General features: G+C 35.7%; 1 protein-coding gene across 2 annotated transcripts in view; it reads right to left on the bottom strand.

Moving 5' to 3' along the window:
• Window positions 1-511: 511 nt before the first annotated feature.
• Window positions 512-21,347, bottom strand: part of LOC127867433 (uncharacterized) — a 68,514-nt gene continuing 47,678 nt past the window's right edge. For both annotated transcript variants that reach the window (XM_052408581.1, XM_052408580.1), the window contains 2 exons: window positions 20,611-20,688; window positions 512-2,721 (listed from right to left, as the gene is read on the bottom strand). In XM_052408581.1, the coding sequence (XP_052264541.1) occupies window positions 2,189-2,721; window positions 20,611-20,688 (611 nt within the window). In that variant the 3' untranslated portion in view covers window positions 512-2,188. The remainder of the gene's footprint in view (window positions 2,722-20,610; window positions 20,689-21,347) is intronic.

Raw genomic sequence — 21,347 nt, forward strand, 5'->3', positions numbered from 1 at the left:
CTGTATTAAAAACATTTGCACTACGGAACATAATATATGTACCAACCGTTCTTCCAAACCCAGATAATAAATTCATCGATGATATAAAAATGTCTATTTTTGACTTCTTGTGGGATAGAAAACCCGACAAAATTAAACGAAAACAATAAATAAAACATGTAGATCTGGGATTCTCCAAATGACTGACATTTATTAGTTCCTAAGTTCAATCAAATCCAGCTGAGTCAAACGTATATTAGATACCACAAATAAGAGTAAATGGGCATTGTTTTGTCAAAATATACTTGCCAAATGTGGTGAGTCTTTACATTTTGAATGCAACACTAGTGAGTCTAAAAATATTTATATCTAATATACTATCAGCATGGACTCAAGTCACAAATATGTGCAAATGCATCCAACCTATTTGGAATCAGTTGACATCCTTTCTAGAAAAACAACAGCTACACGTAAAACTATCCTTCTTAAATGTTATTTTTGATGTTAACTCATTAAAATAAATAGACGGTAATAATATTGTGAATTTTATTCTTATGTTGAAATATTTTATCTTTAACATGACGTACAGAAAACAAATACTAAATTTTAATTGTTGTATACATAGTCTGAAACTAAAAATCCAGATTGAGAAACAAATAGCCCTCAGTAATGATACATTGCATATCTTTGAACAAAAATGGAATAGAATTAAATTTTCACAATGCTTGTCCACTTATATACTATTCACTTGATGTTATTTTATCATTTCATATATTATTTTTTATTATTATTTTCTTTTTCAATCTTATAAGATCATTCATGAAATATAACAGAAAACATAATGATAGAAATATTACAAACCATGATCAACAAGCAAATTCGTTGAATTGATACCCCCCGCCAATATGCTTCTGGACACACAAGTTTTCTGGACGGATGGACAATGCCCTTTGACCTCAATTTGTGACCTTGACCTTAGCCCCTAGGATTACGGGTGTTGAATGTGAAGCACCCCCAGATGATTGAGAACAACTATGACAAGTTTCACGGCTCACGCTCATGTGTTAATGGAGATAAGCTGTAAGCTTATAATAAAAAGCATTTTTTTCAAGATACAAAGGGCCATAACTCCGTTATTAACAGATGGTGTACCATGCCATTTGGCGTGCATCATCCTCTTATCCATATATATACTCATACCAAGTTTCAATGAAATCGGCCAAAGCACTTCCAAGATATGGCTCCGGACGAACGGACGGACAGAAGGACGGACGGACAACGCCAAAACAATATCCCTCCGCCTATGGCGGAGGATAAAAACATTATAAGGCATTTTTCCTGTATACTTTGTTAGAACCATTGTTTGCAAATGAAAAACATGTATGCATACACTATATGCTTAAAAATGAATAAACAAAATATAACATCATTTAATGCTGAAATATCAACCCCTTATTAATGCAATTTATTTGAATCAAGAACATGTGGACAATCATTAAAAATAATAAATAATGAATAAAAATACACAAATATTAGCTCAAACAAATAGTAATGATAATTTACAAATATTAGCTCAAACAAATAGTAATGATAATTTTAGTATAAATAATAATGATAATTTTAAATTCTGGTTATATTAGCAATCAATACACCCCATTATAACATACACATAAATACATAATCAACCCAGTAAAACTGGACAAATTTAGTGTTTCTATCGCAAAACGTAATGTATTTAGTTTCACTTTCTGTTTGGATAGTTTTGTTAACACTGCAATTTCATTTTCATAAGATGACAATACCGTGGTAAAGTAATTTGAAAAGGGAAATGATACGGCTTATAGGTCAAAATAAGTAGCAAATGAACGTTGACAGAGGTCTTTATATCAAAGATTCAGTAGAAAGTATGGCGCTAGTTAAACGCGTGCGTATACGGCCTTGTAACAAAAGACTGATAACCTTTTGGGTAGTAAAGCAGTAAGACAAGCCAAGATGGTGACCATTATACACGAGGCCTATCTTGCGGAGGAATCCGGAGATAGCCGATGTATCACAATTGAGACATAATCGGGATTGAATTGAGACACAATGTTACAACACAACAAATGCGAGTAAGCTTGTCGATATCGGCTTTAACACATAATAACGCATAATACGGATTAATGTCATTACACAATCATGAAATAATCGGCGGCTTCTTACATTCATTTTATTTTGTATGTTTTTGATTGTTTTGTTTCACTTCTTTTATTAATTCCTCAAATTGTTCTTGGAATACATTTAGTTTTTTTGTCACTTCACTTAGAGTTGATTTTATCTCTTGTAGTTCTTGCATATAAACATTTTGAGGAAATGCTTTCAGTTGAGATATACGGAGCTCTTCTAGAATTTTTGTAATAGGAGTAACAACGACAGGTCCTCCATTAGTAAAACCTCCTGCAACAAGCCCAATGCACACAGGCTCATCAGTTCCTTCTTCTTTCACAAACACAGGCGATCCGGAGTCACCAAAAAAAGCAAATTTACCTTGTTTTGGTTTAACAAAAAATTGGTTGTATAAAGTTAACTCCAGTTTAGCATAATTCCACGTATGGGTTATTGTTTTGACCATATTAGGGCCATGCATTTCAATGGTACCCTCTGTGAAATCAGTTCCGCTTCCAAATTTAAAACAGTAGTTGGTATTAAATCTCGTTGGTCCACATGTTTTGCCTGATGCGAACTCATAGTCCGACTTGACTGCTGTAACAAAACAACATAAGTCGTAAATTAAGACAATATGGCCTTAAAGAGACCTTTTCACAGAGTTTGGCATGTATTGCAGTTTGTCATTATGCTTTATATTGAGAAATGTAAACATTGGATCTAAAAAGCTCTAGAAATAATTTTGTCAATTTACCAAAACGTGGAAAGGTCCCTTTAAGACCATAGATCGCTCACCTGAGAAATTTAAGTAAAAATACAGATATAAATATGTTTAAATATGTGCAAATCTTTATAAATCATGCGATGCCTTTGGCGTGGAAAGTTTTGACAGCACTTGCATGATATAAATAAACTAAGAGGAAGAAACTATACAGTGTTATACACCAATTACTTCAACCCTGACTTGCGGTTTCAGAGGAGACGATTCTTGAAATCATTCTTATATAAGTCTAAACAAATCATTTCATCCTTGAGGCGTACTCCACAAAATTATGAATGCAACAAACTTAGCAAAGGACCACTATATGATGTGAAATGTCAAACAAGAGGGCCAAGATTGCCCTAGTTCGCTCACCTGAGAGGAGTCGGTTCATTCAATCTTTACCTAATGTCAAACCTGACCTAGATATTGACCAGACAAACATCCTGGTCAATTTTCATCATTATTGAACCAAAACTCTGGCGTAGGGAGTATTTTTGTTATTGCAAGATTTGAAATGGTGACCTATATTTTGAGTTGACCCCCCTTACCAAACATCAAACTTTGCTTACAAGGATTTTGTATGATATATTAATGAAAATTTGGACAATCTAATGGTAATAATTATGGCATTAATTATTTGATTTTGCTCATCATCAAACTTGACTGAGATCTTTCAGCAACTTTGATAAAGAATGCTTGAGAAATGTTAATGCAAGAGTGTTTACAAACCAAATGTGGACGGACGGACAGCGGACAAAGACCAATCCTAAAACCTCACTTGAGCAATCAGGTGAGCTAAAAAGTGTGTTTCACCGATCTGAGCCATTTTCCAACTTGTCCAAGAAATCAATAAAATCAATGTATTGACTAAGTTTCACGATGATTAGGCAAAATATATGACTTCTATAGTGTTCGATCACAAGGTTTCTCTCTATATAGTCACATAAGGAAAACTGCCCCACCCCCCTGGCAGCCATGTTTATTGACCCATCGGAACCATTTGCAAACTCATCTGAGATATATATAAAACAAATCTTTTCACCAAGTTGCATGATGATTGGGAAAAAAATGTGACTTCTAGAGTGTTAACAAGCTTTTTTTACTATTAAAATATAAGAAAACTTCCCTCCCCCCCCCCGGCAGCCATGTTATTCAACTGACCGGAAACATTTTTGTATCAAGGAAACAAATGTTCTGACCAAATTTCATGAACATTGGGCAAAAGATGTGACTTCTAGAGTGTTCACATGTTTTCACTATATACATATAGAGAAAAATGCCCCGCCCACTGGCGGCCATGTTTTTTCACCGATCCGGACCATTTTCGAACTCGACCGACGTATCAATAAAACCAATTTTTTCATTAACGTTCATGATGATTGGGCCAAAATTGTGACTTCTAGAGTGTTTACAAGGTTTCTCTATAGCCATATAAGGAAAACTGCCCCGCCCACTGGCGGCCATGTTTTTCAACGGACCGGAACCACTTTTGAACTCAACCAACATATCATTAAGAAAGACATTTAGACAAAGTTACATGAAGATTGGGCATTAAATGTGACTTCTACCGTGTTTAAATCTTTTTCATTTTTTGACCTAGTGACCTAGTTTTTGACCCAGCATGACCCAGTTTCGAACTCGATCGAGATATCATTGGGACAAATCTTCTGACCAAGTTTCATGAAGAGCGGACAATAAATGTTGCCTCTAGAGTATTTACGAACAAATGTGGACGGACGGACGACGGACGGACGGACGACGGACAAAGACCGGTCACAACAGCTCACCTGAGCAATCAGGTGAGCTAAAAACAAGAGCTGTCACCATAGGATGACATATGCCCCCTATAACGCTTTGATAGAAGTTATGAGCATTTTTCGAAACCTAAACGCAGATTTCAAAACCTAAACGCGGACTCTAAGTTCAAGGTAAAGGTCACAGGGGTAAACAATTTTGTGCGTATGGAAAGGCCTTGTCCGTATACACATACATACCAATATAAAGGTTATATCTCAAGGGACATAGAAGTTATGAGCATTTTTCGACACCTAAACGCAGATTTCGAAACCTAAACGCGGACCCTAAGTTCAAGGTCAAGATCACAGGGGTAAAAAATTGTGTGCGTATGGAAAGGCCTTGTCCATATACACATGCATACCAAATACGAAGGTTATATCTCAAGGGACATAAAGTTATGAGCATTTTTTAAACCTTAACGCAGATTTCGAAACCTAAACGCGGACCCTAAGTTCAAGGTCAAGGTCACAGGGGTAAAAAAAAATGTGCGTATGGAAAGGCCTTTTCCATAAACACATGCATACCAAATATGAAGGTTATATCTCAAGGGACATAGAAGTTATGATCATTTTTCGAAACCTTAACGCAGATTTCGAAACCTAAACGCGGACCCTAAGTTCAAGGCCAAGGTCACAGGGGTAAAAAATTTTGGGCGTATGGAAAGGCATTGTCCATATACACATGCATACCAAATATGAAGGTAATATCTCAAGGGACATAGAAGTTATGAGCATTTTTCGAAACCTAAACGCAAAGTGTGACGGAAAGACGGACAGACGTACAGACGGACAGACAGACAGACGGACAGAGGGGCAGTCCGATCACTATATGCCCCCTTTTCTTTGAAAGGGGGCATAAAAACATTCAACCTCGAATAACAATTAACACATAAATGATACAACCAACTACCCTGTATTATTATGAAAACATTAATAATCAAAGGGGAGTAACTACTGTTAACTTAAATGCAATATTTAGAAGAGTTGTCTCGCATGATACATGACCTTAATTCATGATTGTTTACAAGCCTTTTTATTTTATAAACATAATGAAAACTACCCCGACCCCCTGGCAACCATGTTTTTCAACAAACCGGAACCATTTTCAAATTTAACTCACGTATCTAGGAAACAAAAATTCTGACAAAATTTCATGAAAATTGGGCCAAAAATGTTGACATGTTTTCACTATATACATATAGAGAAAAATGCCCCGCCCACTGGCGGCCATGTTTTTTCACCGATCTGGACCATTTTTGAACTCGTCCGAGAAATCAATAAAACCAATGTTTTGACCAACTTTCATGATCATTGGGCAAAAATTGTGACTTCCAGAGTGTTAATAAGGTTTCTCTATAGCCAAATAAGAAAAACTGGAGGTCATGTTTTTCAACCGACCGGAACCACTTTTGAATTCAATCAACATATGATTAAGACAAACATTTTGACAAAGTTACATGAAGATTGGGCATAAAATGTGACTTCTACAGTGTTTACAAGTTTTTTTCTTTTTGTTTTGACTTAGTGACCTAGTTTTTGACCCGGCACTACCCAGTTTCGAACTCGACCGAGATTTCATTGGGACGAAGCTTCTGACCAAGTTTCATGAAGATCGGACAATAATAGTAGCCTCTAGAGTGTTTACGAACAAATGTTAACGGACGGACGGACAGACGACGGACAAAGACCGGTCACAAAAGCTCACCTGAGCAATCAGGTGAGCTAAAGAAAAACACTATGCCTTGCAATTACAGAGAAGACGATTAAAACAAGAGCTGTCAGAGGACAGCGCGCTCGACTATTCCAGTGCTTGACAGTATAACGTAAGCCATCATGGGGAAATTGTTCATATTCAATAATTTATTAGACGATCTTTCAAAAATAAAAAAAAGGGAAAAAAACTATTTCTTTGGGAAAGGGGGTAGGGGGGGTGAGTGGGGGGTAAAGTGTGGGGTGTGATCATTTATTGGATGATCTTTCAAAGATAAAAAAAGGAAAAAAAACATTTTTGAGGGGGGGTGGGGCGGGGGAGGGGGGGTGGCAGGGATTCTGGGTTGGGGCGTGGGGTATTGTATGGCTGGAATCCATTGTGGTATTCAGGTAAGTGTTGTTTTGTCAAAGTATTAATAAAATCTGATCATAAATAAAGAAGTAATGGCAATGCAACTAAAGTAATATGCATATTGTAAATGGGAAAAGGGCCATAATTCTTACAAAATGCTTGATACAGTTGTCTGCTTTTGTTTATAGATTGGGGTCATGTTGGTGAAGAAGTATGCAAAATATAAAAGAAATATGTCAAGGGATAAGGGATGAAAGAAAATATTTGAGGTGGTACGCAAACTTTAACATAGAAAATCTAAGTGAAAAAAGGGCCATAATTCTGTCGAAATGCTTGATACAGTTGTCTGCTCTTGTTTAAAGGTTGGGGTCATGTTGGTAAAGAAGTATGCAAAAATATAAAAGCAACATGTCAAGGGACATAGGAAATATTTGGGGTGGTACGCAAACTTTAACATAGATTTATCAATAATATGCATATTCTAAGTGAAAAAAGGGCCATAATTCTGTCGAAATGCTTGATACAGTTGTCTGCTCTTGTTAATAGGTTGGGGTCATATTGGTAAAGAAGTGTGCAAAATATGAAAGCAATATGCCAAGGGACATAGGAAACATTTGGGTTAGAACGGAAACTTTAACATTTGCACGCTCCCGCTAACGCCGACGCCGGGGTGAGTAGGATAGCTTCACTATATACACGTGTATATTATATATATAATAGTCGAGCTAAAAAGCAATATGTCAAGGGACATAGGAAATATTTGGGGTGGTACGCAAACTGTAACATAAATTTATCAATAATATGCATATTCTTAGTGGAAAAAGGGCCATAATTCTGTCAAAATGCTTGATACAGTTGTCTGCTCTTGTTTATAGGTTGGGGTCATGTTGGTAAAGAAGTATGCAAAATATGAAAGCAATATGTCAAGGGACATAGGAAATATTCGGGGTAGTACGCAAACTTTAACATTTGCACGCTCACGCTAACGCTGACGCCAGGGTGAGTAGGATAGCTCCACTATATATATTTCATATATAATAGTCGAGCTAAAAATGGTTCACAATAAATCTTTTAGATAATCAATTAACCCCTTAGGGTGATCAATTTTGAAGCAGTGAAATGATTGGAAACGATTTGGTAGAGTACCAATGCGTGATCTTCAAAACAAAATATTGAACACCTTAGAGTGTAGTTCAAGAGAATATTTTTAAATTATGTACTATTTAACTCCTTATGAACCGTGGACAATGACAGTTTTGCCCCACGTGGATTATTTGATCAAACCTGGTAGAGGACCTCCATAACATATTACATGACATATACCTTACAACCCCGCCTTGCAATTTAACAGAGGTAGATTTGCAAAAGTTTTCAATATATACATAAAATTAAAACATATAACCCCCAATGTTCACCCATGGGGCATTGTTGGAAAACTTTGTTGAAGGCCACCATTTAATGTTACACACCAAATATTTAACACCTAACCCTTGCAGTTTCCGAGATGAAGATACTAATTGTATGGGTTTCATATTTGGATGGCAACAGTATTCCTTCTACCAAGTTATTTCAAATCATTCCCCTGGGTTACAATTGGGCATCGCCATAAGGTTACTCGTTTTGCTTGTAAGTATGTCATGCAAACATAAATAATCTTTGCAACTGTAAGGTGCAGATGGTTGTTATTTTGCATTTAGCATCTTATATGGGTCGTCTAGTTAAGTTTTTTTATATCATGCCTATGGGGTCGACTGGCTATGCCCTAAACGTCAAATCCTTATCATAGACTTAAAAAAGTAAATAAATAATAATAATTATCTTGTGTGTATAAAAAAACTCAATACAAGAGTATCTCAATTAAATAGCACTTCCATGTGAGCCTTACTCTAGGAAAACCAGGTTAGCCTGTGAAGTCATGCCTTTTCCGCCCTATGCCACGAGTCCGAATATCGTCCCCATTCCCAATGCAAATCTGGTTGTTTTTTTTCCCAATTGAAAACAAATTACCAATTCCTTTTTTATATCTTTAAATAAATAACTTAACCTTATCCAGTGTAGAAAATAGAAAAATATTGCATTATTTTAATTTATATGTTGCCCTGCACTTATCAATCATGTTCATAATATTTTGTAAAATTTTAATAATAATCATATGTTATCAAAATAGTCGTTATTTATAAGTTAAAGACTTCTTTGGAATATAAGAAGCACTATTCACATGCGATTATTTTTCCCAAGTGAGCCAAGTTTTCGATTAATTTGTTCCCCAAAATGGGGTTTTCCATGACGCGAAATTTCCAAAATTCCAGTGTGGCGTTTTCCCAAAATGGAGCAGAAACGGCCTGGCAGTCCACATAGGCTAATCATGGACGACACTTTCCACATTCATGGAATTTTTCATTAAAAGAAGTCTCTTCTAAATGAAAATCCATTTTAAAAGAAGTTTGCCCCTGATTAGCCTGACTGTGCTATTCATGGCTGATACTTTTATGCACATGCATTAAGCCCTGTTTTCAAATATCAAGGCTCAGTTTATTTTAAGTACTAAAGACTTACTGAACCATTGTTTGATCTTATGCATCCTTAATGAAGTTGAACACTTAAAAAATATACACGCGAATAAAACTTTAATATATTCCCTTTTTCCGACTAAATTTACTTCTTGACTGTTGTGTACACAGGTCCTTTTTGCTTTAAAATGTTTAAATGTTTCTCAGTGTAAAGAAAACGTTTTTCATAACACCATGTCTCTCTGTAATAAGAATTACTTTCTTTGATATTAAAGCTCTACACTGAATGCCTTTAATCCAACAATTCAATATAACTATGAATATAGAAATTGTACGGTTCATTGGAAATATCTGGCTTCATTTCAGCGAATTATTGGCCGTATTTATACCCAGACCTCAATTAACGTCGAACATTTGAACCAACAAGCAAAGTCTGGTTTTGAGTTCCATCATTTAAACCTTTTTGATGAAAACATATCTTGTAAACCATTATTATTTCTATCTGTTTAAAGACGTACATTTAAATCAACTAGCAATGTCTAGTTTTTATTTCCACATTTTTAACCTTGTTGCTGAAAACATATCTTACGAACAATTATCATTTTTATCTACTTACAGACAGCCAATATGGCACTTGATCAATCATCTGAATAGAAGGTGCCATAATAACAGGTTAGAGTATTATAAATATTTAAGTTCATATTTGTTCCAAGTTTAGTTCTTACAGCAGATGATTACAATGGACAAAATAAGCAGTCAATATAATTTAACAGGTTATTAAAACCTGTTATTTGTTTTAATTATGTAATAAGCTAGGGCTAACCTGAGCACATATACATTTTGATTGAGGAACCTGTGACCAAAGAACCGATTGTGTAACATTATTTGAGACTTGCTATGGGGAAATGGGGTTTAATGCATGTGCCAAAGTGTTGTCCCAGATTAGCCTTTGCAGTCAACATAGGCTTATAAGGGATGACAATTTCCACTTTGATTGTATTTTTCGTTTAAAAGAATTCTCCTCTTCAGTGAAAATCCAGTGAAGTCAGAAAGATTTGTCCCAGATAAGCCAATGCGGCCTGCATAGGCTAATCTGGGATGACGTACATGCATTAAGCCCAATTTTTCCAGAGCCAGGCTAATTTTTAAATAGACCTGTAGTGGTTTCGTTATAAGAAGAGTTCCAATGCTTTCTTTAATTGTTCTGTCAAACATTGTCAAGAGGCCCACATGCATGCACCTTGATAACTGTGTCATTTAACAAATCTAATAATTTGAAGAATTTTCTGCCAGAATAAATCAAGGATTATTTGTGAAAAATCATGGCAAAAATTGATAAATCCTCTATGGCAATATATTTGAAAATAATTCAATTTATTCATATAGGGTATTTTTATAAATTTAAATAATTTGAAATATTCTAGTACTTGAATTAACCCTATGCATTCAGAATAAAGTAGTTTAATTTCCTCAAAACGAGTAAGACATTTTTCAAGTTAATTGTTGGAAACATCAACTGCCAGCCACATACCAGATACAGTCACCTAAGAGTATTTCTTGAACCAGGTTAGCTGAAGTATGTATAGTTTAACACGTAACTACATTTTTAACATATCATGGTAATTTTTGTTAACTTTACTCATCTTTAACTAGATAACACTTTATCCTTTTTTGTACATAATTTATACACTTGCATTACGTGGTACATCAACTACCGGTACATCCACTTGGAATTCAAGGCATAACCATAGCTGACTGATCCCTACCCAAAAATGTATAATAGACTCACTCAGGAAAAATAGGGCTTAAATGTGTGAAAAGTGTCAGGCTAATAGGGTACAAAAATTTTCCCTTTAATGGTATTTTTTTGTTTAATGGAAGTTTCTTCTTAAAAATATACCAGTCAAGGCCAAAGGAGCACAGGCAACACTTTATGCACATGCACATGTATTAAACCCATTTTTTTCAAGAACGAGACTCACATGTCCTCTTCTTTTTAAAGTTTATGTTTATATTTTGGTCATAGCATATTATTTTATTAATAGACATATTTTTTATATGAAAGAGCATATTTTTTAAACAACACTTCCAAATGTGAAGACACATTTGTCACAACCTCGAGTAAGGTTGTTATGAAGCATATCCGTTGGACTTTAATACAATTAAATAATGCGGGGTCGGATCACAGTAACCTGGTTTTCAGACTACATACGCACTAGTTTTAGTAAACTTTGTGGTTTGTGATGGGAATATTATAAATCTGGCAGTAATAGGTCTATAGTCTGGTTGAGTGAACCTAAAAATATTGGAATAGTTTTTATGAACTGTTAGTTTTCCACAGTTGGTGAAATTCACATCTTTAAATAAAAGTGATTTTAACACTTTCCCACGTAGATACATATTTTGACACATTTGTAGTCACTTAAAAAGTTACATTTAATTAAAGACCTTTATTACTAAATTCAAGTTTTAAAGGTTTCAGATCCAACCATTAGATACTGATGAGCAGCACAGACTGCAAGTTACTTGCAGGCTGTTCAGGTTTTATGCTGTTTGCACATAGCCATTTTTACTTAGTTTCTAAGTGTGAAAGGGTTGACTTGTTTGGCATGCCACATTCCACCCAGAACTTAATTTTTAAAATGTAATGCCAAACTTAATTTAACACCGAATGTTAAATTACCACCTGAGGTTTAAAAGAGCCAGTATACGGCTCATCAGTTTAGTATCTAATTTTGTAATTACCAGTAAATAGAAAATAAAATGAAAACATTTAATTTACAACAATTTAACAAATTAATTATTAATTAATTTTTATTCATGATTCTTTTATAAAATTATTATCAAAAGCACCATAGTTTTGCTCAAAATGCAAACAATGTTTGACTAGGTATCTGCTGTATGGACCTACTTATGCCATCATCAGTCGTGGTAATGTAACAAAAAGCACTGTGTGTGCTTAATTTCGAACTAATATTTCATTAGAATTAACTAGTTTTCATATTTAAAATATCTGATCAACAATAATTGATTTGTATCCTGAAATTAAAACATAGTGTTGTTTGAACTTGGTCATGTTACAAAACAGTAAATATACGACAAAAGCCAAAATTTTAAGGAACCATTGAACATTTTACAGTGAAAAGGACATTTCAAATAACAAATGACAAATAAAGGAACATTATGTACTTCCAAAAAAGGCAATCGTCTGTGTTTGTTAAATTCCTAATCACATTATTTTCCGTAAAGCCTGAGGCTAGAGCTTGTATACTATGCATATCGGGATGACGATATCGAGTGATCCGCATTTAAAACAACGCGCTTAAAACACCAAGTGACTCTCCTACATACACGGATGTTCAACCCGTTTTTACCATTCTTCGATTTTGCGTGTTGTCGAGTGGTTCGTTCGCTTACAAGTATGTAAAACATGTTGAATTTGATCTCATTTATTATGTGTTCTTGTTTAATACTGCCTTTCTAAGGACGTAGTCCTAGTTATATATTTGTTTGGTGGTAATTAAGCCAAAATGGAAGACGAGCTTTCACTAGCGGGAGACTCGGAATTTTCGGGTTTCGGGTCTGATGAGTGTGTTTCGCCTGTCGCTCCCAAAAAGACATTAAAGTCTGTCGTTATAAATAAAACGAAAGGCAATGCAGTTGTTGGCACAAAGGGTGCCAACCAAAAATGTGCAACTAATTCAAAGAGTAAAGTAAAAAAGACTGACATAAATATGTCGTCAGCTTCTATGAGCAGCAAGTGCACAAATTCACAATCAAATTCCAATGTGTTGGATTTTTCTAAGTTGTCCAAGCAAGATATTGACAATCTAAAAGTAGCACTTGGAATAAATTCCGATGACGTGGTCACGGAAAATGATGATCCAGTATGGGCATAATTTAGACAATTTACCAAACGTTCTTGTGCAAATTAATCAGGATGATAGTGACAATGATGTTCATTTAGATTACAATAATAATAAGAACATTGGGGCTGAGTTCGCAGCAGTCCCGTTTGATGGTAAAAATGATGATCCTGCCTCAGAGGATTTATGGGATTTGCCCAAGTTAAGGGCACCTGAAAAGGGAGCTGCCATTCCCCAATCCTTAGCAAATTTGATAAACACTGCTTTTTCTGCTCAGTGTGACACTGATTCAATTGTTAATAAGTATACATTGCCAGAGAATTGTATGTATCTTGGTACCCCTTTGGAAAACAATGAAATTTGGAAAGTCCTAGACAAAAGGGCAAGGTCACAAGATCGGGGCATGGTTGAGATTCAAAATTTGGCAGCAACAGGAATTGTGCCTATTATTAAGTTGGCTGATATGTTGAAGACACAGATTGAAAGTAGTCCTGAAGCTAAGACATTAGTCTCAGATATCATGACCATTATGGGCCAAGTACAATATAATCTGTCTCTAAGACGCAGGTATATGATAAGACCAAACATAAACAAGAAGTACTCAAACCTGTATAATGTTAACACACCAGTTTCATCAATGTTGTTTGGTGATGACATAATCAAGGAAATAAAGAATTGTAACAATGGTGTTTCTTTGTGAAATGATATGAGGATGCGAGGGCGAGGGTACTATGCAAGACCCCCTTCAGAGGTTCTCGCGGTAGAGGTTTTCATCCTACTTCCTTCTCTGGAGGTTTTGAACCTCCTCATGCCATGAGATTCACACCTTACCCTCAAAGGGGCTCATACAGAGGGGCAACTCGATCATTCGGTGCCTTTAGAAGATGGAGATCTACTATCCCTACTGCTACTGTAACTATGGCTGACCAGTCAAAAAACTAGTGGTGAGTACTGTGGGAAAATTGAAGTATCATGTGCAAGAATGGGAGCAATTTACACAAGACTCTTGGATTTTACAAACTATTTCAGGCTATAAAATTGAATTTCATTCTCTACCGGTTCAGAATATTATTCCAAATGAAATTCCATTTAGTCTTGATCAATTACAAATTGATAATGAGGAAGTAAATGTTTAACTTAAAAAAGGAGCGATCGTACGATCAAGTGATGAAGACAATCAGTTTATTTCTACTATTTTTATAGTGCCTAAAACTAATGGGAAGTATAGACTGGTAATCAATTTGAAATATCTTAATGAATTTATAGTTTATAAGCACTTCAAACAAGACACGTTTAAAATGGTTTTAGATCTCATTCAGAAGGATGATTATTTTACAAGTATAGATCTGCAGGATGCTTACTTTTCAGTACCTATACATGAAAATGATCAAACGTTTTTGAAGTTTAGATTCAATGGTACTCTCTACAAGTTTGTATGCTTGCTGTTTGGTTTGGCCCCTGAGCACCAAAGCTGTTTACAAAAAATTTACGCCCAATACATTCTTGGTTTAGATGTATGGGAATCAGGTGCTCATATTATATTGATGATTCCATTAATATGCATCAAATTAAGGAAACCTGTTTACAGAATTCAAACATGATTCTGGACACGTTGAATTCACTACAAACTATGATAAATCTGTATTACAACCTTCGCAGAAAATAGTGTTTTTTGGTTTTGTTATTGATTCTGTCCGGTTTTTGGTGTTTTTAACAGATGACAAATTGTGATTGATGCTAAAACTTTATTGCATAAAAGGCATGTGAAACTACGTTAAATTGCTTCCTTCATAGGTAGATTAGTTAATGCATCTTTTGCTATTCTGGAGGCGCCTTTGTATTATCGAAGTTAATAAGTGCGTGATAAGTTGAAAGGGCTTGGAGATACTAATGACTTTGATAATTTTATAGAGTTGAGTAATGAAAGTAAGGACGAGTTAAAATGGTGGATAACTAATGCAGTCTCTAGAAATGGAAAGTCTATAGGACAAAAGGATATTTTGTATCACTTAGCAACTGATGCCTCTTTGGAAGGATGTGGTTGTTACGTTGCGGAGGGTGAACAGCATGCAAATGGTAGACGGATTGAAGAAGAGCGCATACGTTCTATTAATTATTTGGAGTTATTATCCATCTTTTATTCTTTGCAATCCTTATTTTCTTCTCACCATGATATTCACATTCAGATACAAAGTGATACTGTTACGTCTGTGTCTTCTATAACGGATATGGGAGGAATGAATTCATACCCTATGGATAGCCTAGCTAAACGCATTTGGAATTGGTGTTTAGACAAAAAACATACTTATTTCAGCAATTCATATTCCAGGAAAGACTAATATAAAAGCAAATTTATATTCTATAAATATTTCAAACTCTACGGAGTGGATGTTAAAACCTGATATTTTTTCTAGAATTTGTAGACACTTTTTTCAGCCATACATAGACCTCTTTGCGTCTAGGATTAATAAACAATTAGATAAATTTGTTTCATGGTTCCAAGAACCAGGGTCTTATGGCGTTGATGCTTTTTCTATGTCTTGGAGTGGAATGAAGCCTTACATTTTTCCACCATTTAATTTGAGTGGCAAAATAGTCAATAAGATTATTTCTGATGAAGTAGAACAGTAGTTTGTCCTGATTGGAAAAGTCAATCATGGTATCCATTGGTATTGTCTAATATAATCTCTTTGCCAGTCAGGTTACCGTGACATCTGGACCTATTGTTTCTTCCGCACAACAGCATGGTGCATCCCCTTAGTCGTTCATTGAAGATGGTCGTGGTGACTGTATCCGGCAATCGTTGTCGAGTGAAGGAGTTTCACAAGGAGCTGCAGAAATTATCCTGTCAGCATGGAAACCAGGGACAAGGAAACAATATAGTTTGATCTGGAAAAAGTGGTATTTATGGTGTGGTTCAAGGGCTTACAGTCCCTTTCAAACGACTGAAGGTGCAGTGGTATATTATTTTTATGACCTCCATAAGGATAAGAAATCTTATTCAGTGTTAAATACTCATAAGACAATGCTATTGCAGAAATTGCCATTTTTGGTAATATGTGGTTTTCCAATGTATTTTTGATTGGAAGGAATATTTAATACTTGCCCAGTTCTTCCTAGATATAGGTTCACATGGGATGTGAGTACTGTTCTCAAGTTTTTGCGGACTTTGTATCCATTAAATAAGCTATCTATGAAAATGTTGACACTTTGGGTGTCTGCTTTAATAGCGTTATTTTGCGCCCCCAGGGCTCAGACTCTAGTGTCACTTAACTTAGATTATATGGAGACAAGTAATAATAAGGTGTATTTTGTGTTTCCTAATCATCTCAAAACCACTAATAAGCATAATAATTATCAGTTAGTTTTAGAACATTTTCGTGATGAGAAATATTGTAGTGGTCTTGTGCTGTAGGGAGGAGAATGAGAAACTGGAGGAAACTCAATCTGTCCATTAAGGTGACCACCAACAAACTAATATGCGCCGGAAGTGGAAAAAGAACCCGGTTCACATGGATAAGAAGCACCAACACCAATTACCATGCTTACAAGACAACCAATTACCATGCTTACAAGACAACCTATCAGTTTATTATCTTGATCACATATCGCATTATTAAAGGCACAAAATTTGTAAGTGTCTTATGTAACCTATAAGACGGTCACCACTAGTACTGTGGCTAGGTAGCTTTGGGAAGTTTTACAACTTTCCGGCATAGATATTGGTATTTTTAAGGCTCATTCGTTTAGATCTGCAGCGTATAATAAAGGGTGTTCCTTAAAGGTTATTTTGAAAACTGCAGGGCGGAAATCTGATAAGAACTTTTATAAATTCTATGATAGAACTGTAGAAGAGAAATCTGTGTCATTTAATGCTGCTGTCTTTGGTAGTAAGTAATTACTTCTAACAAGCAATGAAATGTGTTGACGAAGATTTGGTATCTGAACTGATATGTCGATTTGTTTTAACAGGGTTGAGTCTGCTGTGAAAGTGTCTGTACTGACTGTACTATTTAATCTATAACGATTGATAATGATAGTTATGATAGAAGTGTCTGTTATTATTTGACACAGATACTTTCGTTTATTAAGTTTATAATTCTTTAGTAAAAGATACTTAACAGCTATTATTGTGTGTGTTTAGTTTTGTTGCTTGATTTAAAGATGCTCAGTATACATGCGAAAGCCGTAGGCTTTACGGAAAATTATGATCCCTCTTCCAAGCTTTAGTGAAAGATGAGGGACATTATTTATAGTAAAGCCGGAGGCTATAGCATGTATACTCCCACCCTTCTTTATGAACTTACATTATTTATTATCAGAATATAATTTAATAGTTAAATTTTTGGTTGATTGCAGTTTGATCAACTCTTTTTTCCCTTCCCTTCGTGATCTTGTACGATTTCGAAGCAACAAAACAGTTTTAAAGAATGGTAAAAACGGGTTGAACATCCGAGTATGTAGGAGAGTCACGTGGTGTTTTAAGCGCGTTGTTTAAAATGCGGATCACTCGATATCGTCATCCCGATATGCTCAGAATACATGCTCTAGCCTCCGGCTTTACTATAAATAATGTCCCTCATCCTTCACTAAAGCTTGGAAGAGGGATCATTAACCCAGTTTCTCACTCAGAAGCAAAGTAAAAATGGCTATGTGCAAACAGCATAAAACCAGAACAGTCTGCAAGTAACTCGCATTCTGTTCAGGTTTTATGGTGTTTGCTGCTCACCAGTAGCTAAAGGTTGGAAATGAAGCCTTTAAAACTTGAATACAATAAAAAAAAGGTCTTTAATTAAATTTAATTTTCTTAGGTACAACAAACGCTTCAATGCTTCAATGCTTCAAAATACGTATCTTAGTGGTAAAGGGTTAAATACGAACCAAAATTTGACTTGAGTAAGAAAGCTCTTCAATTAAATTTAACTTTCTAAGGGACTACAAATGCATACAAATATGTATCTAAGTGATAAAAGGTTAATCTTTAATATTAGCCTCAATTGTTATATAAAATATAAGTGGTTTGTGCTTATTGTGCATTATGGATTTAAGTTCAATTTTGCTATTAAGTCGTCATGCCATGCGGTCAAATGTTGATTCAATTATAACCAAATGTCTCAATTTTGACAATAAGGAGCTATGGCCTATTTGAATTGAACTGCCTCATAAGTCAAGACAATAATTCAAACATTTTTTGAAGAAAAAACAACTTAACTTTTGATTCATTATATACTAGGGTATGCAAATTCTACAAGAGCATTCAACACAAAAGTTATAGTTGTAATAAATTAATTAACAGCAGTATTTTGAGTTTTTAAGGAAAAAGGGTTAAGCAATAAAAAAACACACAAAAAACAAGAGCTGTCACCATAGAATGACTTATGCCCCCTATAAACGCTTGATAGAAGTTATGAGCTTTTTTCGAAACCTAAACGCAGATTTCAAAACCTAAACACGGACCCTAACTTCAAGGTAAAGGTCACAGGGGTCAAACCTTTTGTGCGTACGGAAAGGCCTTGTCCATATACACATGCATACCAAATATGAAGGTTATATCTCAAGGGACATAGAAGTTATTAGCATTTTTCGAAACCTTAACACAAATTTCGAAACCAAAACGCGGACCCTAAGTTAAATGTCAAGGTCACAGGGGTCAACATTTTTGTGCCTATGTAAAGGCCTTGTCCATATACACATGCATACCAAATATGAAGGTCATATCTCAAGGGACATAGAAGTTATGAGCATTTTTCGAAACCTAAACGCAAAGTGTGACAGAAAGACGGACAGACGCACAGTCCGATCATTATTTGCCCCCTTTTCTTCGAAAGGGGGCATAAAAAAGTTGTTTAGAGTGTTACATAAGCTTAATAAATGACCAGAGTGGAAGGTGACAAGATTGGTTTATGATTACTTAACTGTCAACAAATTTGTCAATTTAATACATATTAATGAAATACGTGTTATTAAATCAAAATTTCCTATAATTGACAATTATTGTTTCACATTGTACCCAGCAGATTGCTATGCATGCTACTTCATGGGACTAATGTAATCTATTGTACTTACACTCTTTTAACTGTGTGATGTAATTTATAGGGAAACCTTTTAGGAGGTGTCAGGTTTGACCATATGTGTATGATTTGAAAAACAAACTTGGTTGAAGACCACCATAGTATATGTTATAAGCCTAATATGACACGTCTTGATCATCTTGTTTTAGAGAAGATTTTAAAGGCATTTCTTTTTACAAGTCAATACAAAATTATACAACCCATAGGGCGGGGCAAATTTCGACCACACAGACATAATTAAAAAAAAATTGGTAAAGGGTCGCCATTTGATGTTAAACACACAATATTAAGCCCATAGTAAACCAGCGAACAATATAAAAGTTATTAACGATATTAGACTTTATAGATGATTCGACCCCAATTGATGGATTTATGAAGAAACCCAACATACATTTAATATGCCATCTACAAAACCTTTTGGCCTTTAAGAGACGACTTTTGTTACTGTATACTAATAAGGAAAGCGATTATACACATGGGAATGTGTTTATATGAAAACAGTTTAGATTGGTGAAATGCCATAAATAAAGGAACATGTACATGCTTTAAAGTTTTATCCTGCTTGTGCAGCCAAAGTTTTACTTGGTTTCAAAATAATTACATTTTGTATCATAGTGAAAGACCAGGGCAGTGCTTCCCACAGGATTTTTTCAGACGCCCCGGAGCCGTTAGGGGTGGGTTCGGGAGGGCAGCCCCCTCCTTAAGTTTTTTTACTTTTATTTTTTGACGTGATTTGGTTCATTAAGACTGTTCAAGAAACAAGAGATGTGTTTGTCAGAAACACAATGCCCTCCTAATGTGCCGCTTTGAAATTATGTTTTGTTTGACCTTTGACCTTGAAGGATGACCTTGACCTTTCACCACTCAAAATGTGCAACTCCATGAGATACACATGCATGCCAAATATCAAGTTGCTATCATCAATATCGCAAAAGTTATGACCAAGGTTAAAGTTTTGTGACAAATACAATGACAGACACATACAATGACAGACAGACAAGCCAAAAACAATATACCCCGATCATTCGATCTAGGGGCATAAAAATGGCCGAAAAGACATTAAAAAAATTTGTTTTAATCCTTTCAGGCAAAGTTATTCATAATCCGGACTCGATCAATTTGAAATACATCTGTATCAACCAGACTCAATTACTGTATACTTACATTTCCCCATTGCTATTCATTACCTGATAATACCCTGTAACCCGGCTTATCAGGGACAACATTTTAAGGAAATTTAATTTTCTGTTTAATGGAAGTTTTTTTTTCTAAAAGAAAATACCCTCTAAGCACACAGTAGTTCCTGATAACCCTGTGTGGACTGCACAGGCTAATTTGGGGTGATACTTTACACACATGTATTAAGCCCAGTGACACCAGAATGAGGCGCAAGTACATAAGTATTTATTGCTTCTTACCTGATTGGGAAACCACCATACCTTCCTCAACGTCTGGAGGCTTGTCTGTTGGCACGGTGTCAAGCAGGTCATGAACACCTGGCATATGAAAAACATTTATGAACACATATATATCTCTCAGAGCAATATAGCTGGCATTCTTTATAACATAAAATAATAAAATATGAACCATGCTCTATAAAAACATGGTTTAATGGGTGTGCGTAAAGTGCCGTTCCATATAAGCCCCTTCAATGGGTGTGCGTAAAGTGCCGTCCCATATTAGCCCCTTCAGTCGGTGTGCGTAAAGAGCCGTCCCATATTAGCCCCTTCAGTCGGTGTGCGTAAAGTGCCGTCCCATATTAGCCCCTTCAGTCGGTGTGCGTAAAGTGCCGTCCCATATTAGCCCCTTCAGTCGGTGTGGGTAAAGTGCCGTGCTATATTAGCCCCCTCAGTCGGTGTGCGTAAAGTGCCGTCCCATATTAGCCCCTTCAGTCGATGGGTGTGCGTAAAATGCCGTCCCATATTAGCCCCTACAGTCGGTGTGCGTGAAGTGCCGTCCCATATTAGCCCCTTCAGTCGGTGTGCGTAAAGTGCCGTCCCATATAAGCCCCTTCAGTTGATGGGTCTGCGTAAAGTGCCGTCCCATATTAGCCCCTTCAGTCGGTGTGCGTAAAGTGCCGTCCCATATTAGCCCCTTCAGTCGGTGTGCGTAAAGTGCCGTCCCATAGTAGCCCCTTCAGTCGGTGTGCGTAAAG

The sequence above is a fragment of the Dreissena polymorpha genome, chromosome 2 (assembly GCF_020536995.1).
Source record: "Dreissena polymorpha isolate Duluth1 chromosome 2, UMN_Dpol_1.0, whole genome shotgun sequence".
NCBI lineage: Eukaryota > Metazoa > Mollusca > Bivalvia > Myida > Dreissenidae > Dreissena > Dreissena polymorpha.